Here is a 12449-nt window from a genome sequence, read left to right as displayed (position 1 = left end):
GATGCATAGGGTGGGCCCACAATCTCTACCCAAACCTATGCTTTATGCTTTAGTATTATAGCAAGAGGAATCATGTGGAGTGAAGTAGAAAGAATGAAGTAAAGGAAGCGAGTCCATATTGGAACTTTGCAGGATACGTATAGCTTTGTATCAACTGGTCCAATGCAAAGCATTGGGATCACACACTAACGAACAGCCATAGTTGAAAAAAATGCCGTGTATATTGATAGTAGCATTTCCTGTGTTTCTGATATACCTTTTATTTTGTTCTCTTCTTTATTACTGTCTCTAATCTTATGTGATCCGCATTTGTGATCTTAGACCGCTCATCATGTGAGTTCTATCCAAGGTTTAAAATTTTGGTTTCTGACCCTGAAAATTTGAAATTTCGACCGAAATTTTGGCCGAATATTAAAATAATAATTAAAAAAGGTTTTTTGGTTTAAATCTCGGGCAAAAACAAAATTTCGGGAAATTCCAAAATTTCGGCCTCGACCGAAATTCCAAAATTTTGGCCTCGACCGAAATTCCAAAATTTCGGCCGAAATAAATGACCGTTTCGGTTTTTGGTGATTTCGATGTCGGTCTTCATCGAAATCCGAAATGAAATTTACAACCATGGTTATATCATGAATGGGGTTTAATAAAAAAATTGCACTGATCAATCTGTCAAGGGACAATCGATGACTACAAATTAATAATTACGCATGAAAAGTTAGAAGAGTCCCCCATTTAGATGATTGCGAGCAAAAGCCAATCTACAATGTGATTAAGAATGGTTGGGATCACATATTACTATGAATGAAGATTGAGACCCTGAGAGAAAAATAAATTTTGCAAATAAATCCTCATTTTGTAAAGCATTTCTCAACTATCCACAAGAAAATTTGAAATGACCAAAAAAGCTTAATTTTTGAAAAATATTTCTAAAAAATCCGTAACGCAAAATCTTTTATCGAGGAAAATATCATGATTTTTCGCCATCAAAACGTTTAGCCCAGCAGTTTCTTATATTATAGAAAGGCCGCAATTCTCACATGGATATCGAAACAAAATTTTATGTGCTGAGGAAAAAAAAATCCTGTTTTTGGAGTAAACAGAGTTTAGATCCTAAATATTCCAAAGGAAAGTGTTGGATTAGCCTGGAGTTATGACTCAAAAATCCAAAATTTTTGACCTGTAAGTTACATAGTAAATAATAGAAATATTACATGCCTTCAACCATGCCAACCCTGAGAGAAACTACTGCCAAACAAAAGCCTCTACCATTTCAAGAGGCTTGGCTGCCTATGAAGCCCCCCAAAAAATGGATACAAATCAATTGTATTTAAATAAGCAATGGATTGGAGAGGAGATTTTCTCAGAACCCAACTGGTAGTTCACACTGTTGGACAAATCCAGATTCAATGTTTCTGTTTAAAACCACGCATCTTCTTGGATACTTATCTATTTGATCATGTGTTCTTCTCAGATTCCAGTGTTAATTAATGACAGAATAGTTTGATTACTGAATCCGTACCGGCGGTGAATAACCATGGTTGACTAGGGTGGAACTTACAGTCCATTACCCCTGCATGTGAACAACAAAAAAGATATTACTTCATTGCATTCTTCAAGTTCTACTAGAATTATTGATGAAGTAAAGTTACTAGAGATCAAAAGCCTATACACCAAATAAAGCGGATAAAAAATAGTAAAACAAAGTGAGTTGCTTAATTTGCTTAAGTATTGGTATATCAATTCTCTGAAACCCAAAAAGAACGAAAGAATAGAATCACATAATCTGACCTCTGCCATTTGTGCTCGTATGCCCTCGAAGAATTTCCAATGGAACAATAAGAGGATTCTGGTTAAGATCTGAATAAACCATGCCATGAAAGACATATGCCGTGCAGTCATCAGAGCATGAAGCGAAAAGAGGATATGTACGATGGAACGCCACATTCGTAATATCCTTTGGATGACACCTGCAGAGTTTCAACAGATAAAAGGCATAAATTCATACCAAGTATACAAAACCATAATCGCAAATCTGAAATAAATATTACATGAGCAATTTGCCATGGCAACAAGTAATGGTACAGGGTAAACATATAGAAGAATCTGTCTTGTTGAAAGCTATTAAGCAACTAAACCATATCTAACTTGCCAATAATTAGGTTGTGGGTTCAAGCCAGCTCGCCAATCAATGGCAAAAAAATGAAATAATGTCAAAAGAAAAAATCTTTAAAACTATCAGAAAAAAACTTGCCAGCAATAGTAAAATCCTACCATAAAGGTTACACTTTCTTTAAAACTCAGATTTACTTGGCCCTAAGCATCAATGAATACTCTCGGCTGATGCCAATCATTCCCAGGTAACGGTTCTACCGAAATTATCATTAATGCCGACTATAGAAAGAACATTCTTCATCTTAATGGGTGGAACCAATTTTTAGAAAAAAAATCCCTGACTAGATAAAAAACTGAAAATGCCTAATCCTAATTAATTATTCCACATTGGTGGAACCAAATATTTTATCAAACTTGAGCAGTCTTATGCCCATGAAAATATTAGAAGGAAGCGGAATTGGCAACAATAACTATAACACTTGCGTAACTAAGGATCAATCCATTCCTTGCATAGACCTTGGGATAAACTAGCGGATGCAAGGATCAGCTCATTCCTTGCATAGACCTTGGGGTTTAAACGTAAACATCTTAAAGATATCTAAAGAATTATTTAGAAATTATTTGTGGCATACTTCAAAATTCTGTATGGTTGAGATGAAAGATCCATGTCAAACCAGCATAGTTTCCCTTCTCTGCTCCCTACAATTAGATTATCACCTGCACAAGAAAGACTTTTCAGAACATCTATCATGAAATCACACACACACACTTATGCGCACATACACGCCAACAAAAGGGGGGAAAACAAAAAATGCTCACATTAATAAACTAATGCTATTATAAATAAAATAAAAGGTAAATAAATAAACAATGTTGCAATAACTTACCCCCAGGATGAATGGCAATGGATGAAACCTCGCGAAGTCCCGTCTCAAGCTTCTTAATCAGCTTTTGTTTTAAAAGATCATAAACACGGATGTTCTTCTTTGTTGAAATGAAGAAAATGGAACGGGATGGATGGAAAACTGCTGAAACTGGAAGCCCGTGCAATTTTTTGAAAGGATTTTGAGTGAGCTTCTTTGAGAGTTGGTGTATCAATATTGATCTTGTATCACGTGCACGAATTAAGTCAAGGAAATATAAGAGAATATATATTAAAAGAATATGAATTCCTTAATAGACTTTGAGATAAAAGCGGAGGAATGAAGGTAGACACATGGCAATTTTTTTATTATATACGGCATGTTTCAAGTGTTTAACATGTTGCATACACAGAGATGGATATGTAAAATAGCTAAACGTAGTCAAGCCTCTTAACCCTAAAATTCATTGCAAACTGTGACAAAAAAATCATATTCATGCATATACCAGTCAACCATTGAATTTTCTGAGAACCATACTTAAATCAAATGCCCTTTCTTTAATTAAAGAGAACAACTAGATGACCAAAGAGAATAACAACTCCATTGAGGACAAGAAGGCTATAGTCCCCAGTATTAGAGAACGTGGTTAAGATACAATTGAGTTAAGGTTCGGGCATGCACCATGATAAGCTATAACATATGCTATGCTATCAACAGTCCATGAACATGGAAAACCACAAAAACAATCCAATAGATGCAAACAGTGCCAAAGAGAGATAAAACGACATAAAAGTTGATCAAAACATGATTCATGTATGGTAAAATCCATAACTGTCCATTAACCTCTTGAAAAGTACATCAAAACTTAGTAGTCTTAGTTAGGCTAAATTGCATGGATAGTACAATTCAATCAAAAATTGAAAGATTCATACAAATTTAGATTCAATCATGGGATTTAAATCGAAACTCATAAGATTTTCAAAACAATAACTGTTACAACAAATCAAAAGAGAGAGGCCCAATCCTGAAAATTTTGCAACATCATCAAACAATATAGCTCCAAAGGATATCACCAGGCACAATAGTAGTGAAATAGTCTCCTTTACGATGCCATTCAACGGAGGAAACTGTCTGTCAAAGACCAAGAAAAAGATAAAATAAGTTGTTGTACAAACAATTTAAATTGATACTGATCTCAAGACTAACAATGGGGGGCAACCATAAAAATAGAAGCCTGTAATGATTAGTAGTAGATACAATAATTTACCTTAAGATGCTTCAACTTGATGCCATCATGCTTGTTGTGTTGGACCCAAGTCACGACAGGTGTGTTACTATTACCTGTGCACACAGACTAATGTGTTAAACATATTCAATTGATTAACCCAAGTCACGACAGATGTGTTACTATTACTTATGCACAGACTCGTATTAAACATATTCAATTGATTAACCCAAGCCACGACAGATGTGTTACTATTATTTATGCACACAGACTCGTGTTAAGCATATTCAATTGATTCAAAACTAACAAGGTTGGGTATCAAAACTAACAAGGTTGGGTACCGTTCAGATAAAAAAAAAAAAAAACTAACTAACAAGGTTGGTCGTATTAACCGACCAGAGTCATCTGGTACTGCCGATGCTTCAACATGCAGCAGTTCTTTAATCCTCAGTTGTTCTTCTGCATCTCCAAGTCCTGTGTTCAAAAGAAGCACATCTTGCCCCCTTCAAAGTATACATTACTAAAATTAGAAGAGATATAAAGGCTTCTCTAGACAATATTTAAACCTCTACAAGGGAATATCACATTTTGGGCTTACACAGAAATGGCCAAGATAGGAAGCTCGGGCAAAGGATTCCATGCGACATGTGTGACGGCTTCACCGACCTCCCAGAGTCTAAGACATCGACCAGTTTCGACCTCCCAAACACGAACAGTTCCATCGGTTGATCCTTTGAGACACCAAAACATAATTGAAATTTATGAGACCTCACACGCACAATATGGTGGTATACAATAATATTTATTCCTTTAGATAGAAATTAAATCCGGGGATAGTATCCAAACCAGAACAAATCCATTGCCCTGAGACTTCAACAGAAATTGATGTAACAGCACCACCGTGGCCTCTATACTCAAGATAACATGTCCATGGGTAAGGCTTTAGATCTTTTCGGCTTGGTAACCTCGGCTTTAGAGATTCAGGATCGATGTTAATCTGAGGAAACAAATTGCAAAAAGAGATTTTACAAAGTTACCTTCAATGATTGCCAGTCTTAAGCTCGTTTAGGGAAGATATGGGGAACAAATTTAAGGTACGATGAGAGAACAACTTAAAGGAGACAATTTATATGTCTCTAAGGCCATGTTTGGATACCCACAAGATTTAGATTTGGATTTCTCACATTTGCAGTTGAGATTTGGAACTGGATCATATCCTTAGATTTCCAAATCAGCTACAACAGTGATAAAAAATCGCAATCACCTTCACCCTCGCTGCTCCTCGACCTTGCAGCAGCAGCAGCCAGACATCCTCTCTCTTTCTCTCTCTCTCTCTCTGAAGCAGGAACCTTTTCTCGGGGTGCCGCTCCCACCTCGGAACCTCGATTCGGCGCTCCTTCGGAGGGAGCTTCCAGGGAGCGCAACCCCAGAGAGACGGGAACCGCTCTAATGACGCTCCCAGCCTTCTTATATTACTCTATAAGTCCCACCATCACCAACTTCCTCATATTAAACTCCTCCAACTCTTCAAAGTACTTCATTGGAGCAAGCACAAAGGCTTGTGCATCTTCAGAAGGCGCGAGGAACGAGTGCACACAAATGAAGATGTTGAAGATAGTTAGAAATTAGCTTCTAGATGTATTAAATTTTAAAAGATACATATGAAAATGATTAGAAACTAATATTTTTTTGATGTACTTGAATTTTGAAAGATATATAAAGAAAATATTGCATACATGCTCCCATGGCGCTCCCAAACTTAGACTCTTCTAGACCCCCACGCTTTCCCGCCCCCGCTCCACCTCTGCCCCCGCACCCGCTTCGTTCTCTCTCTCTCTCTCTCTCTCTCTCTCTCTCGTACAACATGAGCATGAGGATGATTGATGTATTTTTTATCCAAAACTCAAATCCAAATCCAAATCCAAATGCAAAAACATGAGGTATCCAAACATGGCCTAATATTATTTCATTCTTCATGCAGATTTACAATACTTACACGCTTTTTCCGAGCTCTAGGGCATAAATAAAGGTCCAAACAGCGATCAAAACCTTCCTTGAGAGCATTCTCATATGCTGGAATGCTTCTAAGAGACTGGAAACTGTTAAAATGCACATACGTTAAAAAGATGACGACACTCAGAGTATCGGATGAACGGGCAAGGAACAGTAATTGATTTGAGTGAAAGACAGTATACCTTCTAGGGATAAACTTAGGGCGGTCTTCCTCATACATCAGCTGGTAAGAATTTATCTCTTCTTGGGTAGGGATATATTCTACAGAAGGATTGTACGATTCCTCATGGCCTGCAAGTAGAAACTATAATAATTTCAAAGTTTTAAGACTCACTACACACTATTTAGTGGATACGGAAACATATCCAGAGCAACCAACAAATGTAGGGCTCAGAGAAGTGAAATATATCCAAATGTATCAGTGCAGACATTTATTACAAACCAAGCAAACCACAGTAAGCAATAAATAGAACCTAACAAAGTAAAATAACAAACTATTTTTCAGCAAGACAGGTGAAAAAATGAGTCTTTTGCAGTTTGAATAGGAGAAAAAAAGCAAGAAACAAAAGGCATTCATTAACTTTTTTTCTGTTATTAACATTAAACTTCAGGGGAGCAATATATTAAAAAAAATTACCTGCCAAATTTGGTTTTGGTGCTGGAATATAACTTAATCCATTCCCTACTTTATCTGTTGAGCTAGAGTCATCTCCCCACAACAGATAAAACTTTGGTTCTTCCTTCGGTTTGTCGAATTTTATGTATCCTTTCCGAATTGCTCTTACATACTCAACAACCTAAATTCACGAGGAGCAGTTTGCATCATAATAAAACATGAAACCAGACTCTTCACACTAAGATTAAAACTAGTTCCAGCAATAGTTAGAAGAAAATAAAATAATAAGCGCGAAAGTTTGACACCAATAGATATTTAGGAAGTTAAATCAACCATTCTCTTCTTATATCATGCAGAACATTCAAAAATCAGAGATGGTGGGATGAGACTTACCTTCTTATGTTCCCATTTGGAAGGAACAAATCGCCTCTTCGGCTCTGGCGCATTAGATAGTGGGTGATTTTTGTCATCCCATTTGAACCAATCGACATAAGGCTGCATGAAAGATATAAGTGAGATAAAAGTACTACAACCAATTCAAAATTCTATGTGCATACAATGAAAAAAGAAAGAAAGAAAATTAAAGTCCATACCGCATATGGATCAACTTCAGCATGCGGTGTCCTCCCTTTCAGTAACCTACGAATAATTCTCGTCTCCTGTTTTGTCAGCTCCACCTCCTCATCGTTGTATTCATCATAAAGTTTTCGCCTGAAGACATAACAGATCACACAATTCAGCAGTGATAATTTCGACGCAAAATAAAACAAAATATGATTTAATACTATGAATGGATAATCTTGATGCAAAATCAAACAAAACATGATTTAAGAGTATGAATAGCATTAACAGAGCACACAATTCGGCGGCGATAATTTTGATGCAAAATCAAACAAAATACGATTTAAGAATATGAGTAGCATTAACAGAGCACATAATTCAGCAGCGATAATTTTGACGTGAAATCAAACAAAATGTGATTTAAGAGTATCAACAGATAATCTTGACAGAAATCAAACAAAATATGCTTTAAGAGTATGAATAGCATTTAAAAAAAAAAGAAAAGCTCACCAGTTTTCGGAATCATCAGCTCCAGCTAGGAACGAATCGAGCTTACTCTTTCTAGGCTGCTTCTTGATCTTCTTTCCGCTTATGTCGTATCCAATATGTTCCTCATCTTGATACCACTCTAGCGGAACATCTCCGACCGTATTTCGAGGAGCGACCTGTAAACGATAAAAATCCACAAATCAAATACAATCTAAGAGGAATTGAAGTGATCAATAACCCTAATTTGATGCAACAGACCTCGTCTTCTGACGAATCGCTCTCTTCAACTCTCAGATCTGCTTCGGAAACTTCATCTCGATTTTCCTGCATAAATAAGATATGATTTTTTTTTACTGGTGGAATAATAAAGAAACGATTTTGAAGAGATTGTAATTGAAATTTGGAACTAGGAAATTAGGATGTACCTCGTTCTCTGAAGATGAAGATTTGCTCTCTTCCACTGTTTGATGTGTTTCGTTGTCTTCGTTTTTAGATTCTTCGTGAACAACGCCATTTTCTAATGATTTTTGGATTTTTTCATCCTCGGAGGCATCTGAATGGGGGATTTTCTCCTCTACTGAGTTCGTAGTTGAAGGGGACTTGGCTTTCTTCTTCTTATTCTTCTTCTCCAGTGAGAGAACCCTCATTATGTTTCTCTGAGGCTGAAGAAGAAGAAAGTCTTCTAAAACCTAAGAGAGAGAGAGAGAGAGAGAGAGAGAACAGCCGTGGAGGTTTTAGGGTTTTGAAAAAACGAAGTGGAACGAATGTCTTCTATGGGTGGAACTGGGGTCGGGTCGGGTCGGGTCTTTTGCTAAAAGAAATGAACTGTTATGAAGAGAATCTTTATGATGTGTGGCCCTGTGAACCCGTAATTTTCAAATATACGGTACGGCCCACCATAGGATGATCGAAACCGTCAATTTGTAGATTGTTCCCTAAAAGTCATTTCCATAGGATGTTCCTAACCCCTCGATCTATTGAAGTTTTATAATGGGCAGTCTCCCTATAAATCGGAGGGTTAGGATCATCCAATAGAAATGATTTTTCGGCACCTATTTAAGTTGGGGCCCAACAAATTAATGGTTTGGATCATCCTATGGCGTGGGCCGACCCCTTCTTTATTGTCTCACCCAAAAGTAGAGGTGTGAATGGACCCAGATGATCCGATGGATCCAAAGGATCGGAACATTAATGGATATGATTTGGGTATAATAATTAGATCCGAATATATCCATTGGATCCATAAGGCCATGTTTGTATGAGATTACGCCAACCGATTGTGAGTCCAAAACCAATTATTGAACTCAAAATTAAGGCCCTCTTTGTTTGAGATCATGACAACAGATTGTGAGCCCCAAATCAATTATTGGGCTCAAAATTACATTTAGAATCCTGGTTTTTTGCTTAAAAACAGTGTAAAAGAGGGTTCATGATCAAGCTATTGTATGTTGTCCTGAGTCTCCTGACAACATTTCTTGGATTTTAAGTGAGAAATTCAGGTTTTAAAAATCTCTCCCACATCCTGAGATTTCTAAAACCTGAAAATATGGGAGGATCTGCTTCTCTCTTGCTGACTGAAAGAAGGGCGAGAAGTAAAAAATGAGTCAAAAATGACAACTGGTCTACTTCTTCTCTTGTCTCTTTGCTACAATTTTGAAGAAATCCCGGATTCTAAAATCCGTGAATCCAAATGGCCCCTAAATCTGAGTCCAAAAATAGGTTTAGGCCTGACAATCGGCTGTCATAATCTGAAATGAGACAGGACCTTAGTGTAAACTTGAGTTTAATAATTGGTTTTCTTCTTCTCCATTGAGAGAACCCTCATAATGTTTCTCTGAGGTAGAAGAAGAAGAAAGTCTTCTCTGGAAAACCTAGAAGAGGGGGAGAGAGATACTACGGCTGTTAGGTTTAGGGTTTTGAAAACCGAGAAGTGGAACGAGGGTACTGGGGTCGAGTAGGGTTTAGATTTTGCTAAAAAATTAAGGGTGGTGATCAATTCACCCCCTCTAAGGATGAATTCACCCCCTGTTACCAGTTGTGGCTTGAGAACCGATACAAAACATCGTACAATCCTCTCTCCCTCTCTCTCACACTGTTGCGGCCTAGCCCACTTTTTATCCCAATGAGCCATCTATCGAATCGTTGCTACTAATGTTCGATCCCAAAGAGAAGAAAAGATCTTCGCAAAGTGGGGTTTTACGATAGGATAAAGAATGATAAAGAAGTACTCTCTTTCACAAACCCTCGGTGAGCCCAAGAATGAATGGTTTAGATCATTGAAGAAAGTGTACCCATAAAAAGTATATTTTTTCCTATAAAAAATCGATCCAAACAATTTATTTGTTGGCCCCAACATAAAGAAACCTTACCAATAAAATCATCTCCATATGATGATAACCCTCTGATCATCATTCACAAAACGTAGAGAGGATCATCATATGGAGATGATTTTATGAGAAATGCCACTTTGTTCAACGATCCAAAGTGTTCATTTATTGAGCCTCAACATAAATAGGTTGTGCCCCAAAAATCATTTCCATTGGGTGATCCTAACCCTCCAATTTAATACGACCGCACCATATATATATATATATACCCCAAAAATCATTTTAAGCTCTGTAAACCCTAGCTGAAGCATTATCTATAAAAAAAAAACCAAGTTTAGGTGCAAAAATTCAGTTTTTAGCCTCTTCAATCCAGGTTTTTAGGGTACAAAATCCAGTTTAGGTGAAAAATATAAACCCCAAAATAGCTTTTGCAGCCACAAATAGCTAAAACCTGGATTGAAGAAGCTAAAACCTGGAAAACTCAACCACACAAATTTACAAGTAGATGAAACCATGACAGACTTTTTCTATTCCACACAGATTTTTTGTCAGGCATTTTTACAAGTAAATGAAGCCACGACAGATTTTTTTTATCCCACACAAATTTACAATTAATGAAACCATGACAAACTTTTTCTATTCCACACAGATTTTTTGTCAGGCATTTTTACAAGTAGATGAAGCCACGACAGATTTTTTTATCCCACACAATCTACACAAAAGGTGGCTTTATGCAACCGGAAACTGTGATTTTTTAATGGTAAATTAGTTTGTCAATTGGAGAGAAAGGGTTAGGGCAGATGGGAGGAGGAGAGATTTGGGAGGGCACGGATGGGTGGAGGGTGAGAAGTGGCTAAAAAACAAGGAAAAAACACATATGTTGAATGGAGTTTTTGTTTGCTTGTTTTTCAGGCTTTTCCAACAAAAAACAGTAAGGAAGCTAACAAACCCTAACCCTTTTTAGGTGTTATAAAAACTAGTTTTTATGTGTATAAAAACCAGGTTTTAGGTCTTACAAAACCAGCTTTTAGATGTGTTACGTGCCTAATTGGCCGTAACACAAATAAACGAAAAGAAAATAGAAATGCGGGGGAAAGAGGTTGATTCGAGGCAACCGGACCTCCTAGAGGTTCAATTCGAGAGGAACCATGACTCTCCTATAAAGTTTCCTTTGCTGTAAAATTCTCTTCTTCTCATTTCATTCAAATACAAGAACTTAAATACATGCACAAAGAGAGTGTCACATCAACAGCCCATTAACCCACAAACTCTACGCACTAACATGACACATAATAAAACTAACATCCACAACCCTACATAAATAACTACTTGATAAGTACCTTGCAACTACAGCACATACACCACAGAGGTATATATCAAGATGTTAAAAGACGGATCTGAAACCCAGGAAGATAAAGAATCCAGTTTTTATGTGTATAAAAACCAGCTTTGATACAAAATCAAAGCTTTAGCGTACAACAAAAAGGGAAAAAAAGAAAGAGGTTGAGAAACCCTTACCTGGGGAAGGAGATGGAAACCCTTTGAAGGAGACGAGGGTGAGAGGCGAGGGTTTCAGAGAAGGAGAAAAAGAATTTTGGGTATTCCCTATTTCGTGACTCCTTGGTCGACGTCCTTTGTTTTTTGTTTATTTGTATGGTTGAGATCAATCCGATCTAAGGGCTGAGGTTATAAGGCGCTAAACAACTCACTAACGTGTAGAGAGGAAATCTAAAAAGTGTTCTTAAATGATTGTTTTAAAAAAGAGGAAGTCTAAACTAAAGAGCGCCCTTGTATAAATAAGGGGAAAGGGCGCCCCCATTGGTTGAAAGTTGTCAGAGTGCATTTATTTAATAAGGCGTCCTTTCCCCCTATTTATGTAAGGGCGCCCTTCGGTTTAGACTACCTCTTTAAAAGTATACACTTTCTATGGTTCCCACCTTCTTCAAAGATCTAAACTATTCATTGTTAGGCCCCATTGAGGGTTTATGTTCAAAAAGAGAAGACAGAGAATATTGGTTATGAGAATAAGTATGGGTCGGCCTTACCTTCTTCAAGGATTAAACAATTTAGTTATTGGGCCATACCAAAGGTCCATGGAGAGAGAGAGAGAGAGAGAGAGAGAGAGAGAGAGAGATTGGCATTAGGGTCCAACAAATGAATGATTCGGATCTTTGAACTAGGTAGGCCCAAGTGAATTTTTTTTTTTTTTTAAGTACAATTTTAATAGGCTCCACCTTCAATGA

General features: G+C 37.2%; 1 protein-coding gene across 1 annotated transcript; it reads right to left on the bottom strand.

Moving 5' to 3' along the window:
- Positions 1 to 1117: 1117 nt before the first annotated feature.
- Positions 1118 to 8677, bottom strand: LOC143863720 (Transducin/WD40 repeat-like superfamily protein). Its single transcript, XM_077374478.1, has 17 exons — positions 8305 to 8677; positions 8138 to 8203; positions 7901 to 8055; positions 7423 to 7540; positions 7223 to 7324; positions 6851 to 7010; positions 6396 to 6504; positions 6197 to 6299; positions 5047 to 5197; positions 4799 to 4931; positions 4597 to 4703; positions 4243 to 4316; positions 4046 to 4106; positions 3000 to 3227; positions 2745 to 2829; positions 1789 to 1967; positions 1118 to 1570 (listed from the first exon to the last, which is right to left on the bottom strand). The coding sequence occupies exons 1-17, from the start codon at positions 8524 to 8526 to the stop codon at positions 1485 to 1487; spliced, it is 2139 nt and encodes a 712-aa protein (XP_077230593.1). The 5' UTR covers positions 8527 to 8677; the 3' UTR covers positions 1118 to 1484.
- Positions 8678 to 12449: the final 3772 nt, after the last annotated feature.

The sequence above is a fragment of the Tasmannia lanceolata genome, unplaced genomic scaffold (assembly GCF_043159265.1).
Source record: "Tasmannia lanceolata isolate RefF3 unplaced genomic scaffold, GAP_Taslan_0.1 ptg000044l, whole genome shotgun sequence".
Classification (NCBI taxonomy): Eukaryota; Viridiplantae; Streptophyta; class Magnoliopsida; order Canellales; family Winteraceae; genus Tasmannia; species Tasmannia lanceolata.
This window is presented reverse-complemented; position numbering and strand designations above follow the sequence as displayed.

Coding starts and splice junctions, on each gene's coding strand:
- LOC143863720 (XM_077374478.1), bottom strand. CDS start 8,526: ATGAGGGTTCTCTCACTGGAGAAGAAGAATAAGAAGAAGAAAGCCAAG. Junction 7,325..7,422: donor CTGAAGTTGATCCATATGCG/GTATGGACTTTA, acceptor TCTTTCATGCAG/CCTTATGTCGATTGGTTCAA. Junction 4,704..4,798: donor CCTATCTTGGCCATTTCTGT/GTAAGCCCAAAA, acceptor TATACTTTGAAG/GGGGCAAGATGTGCTTCTTT.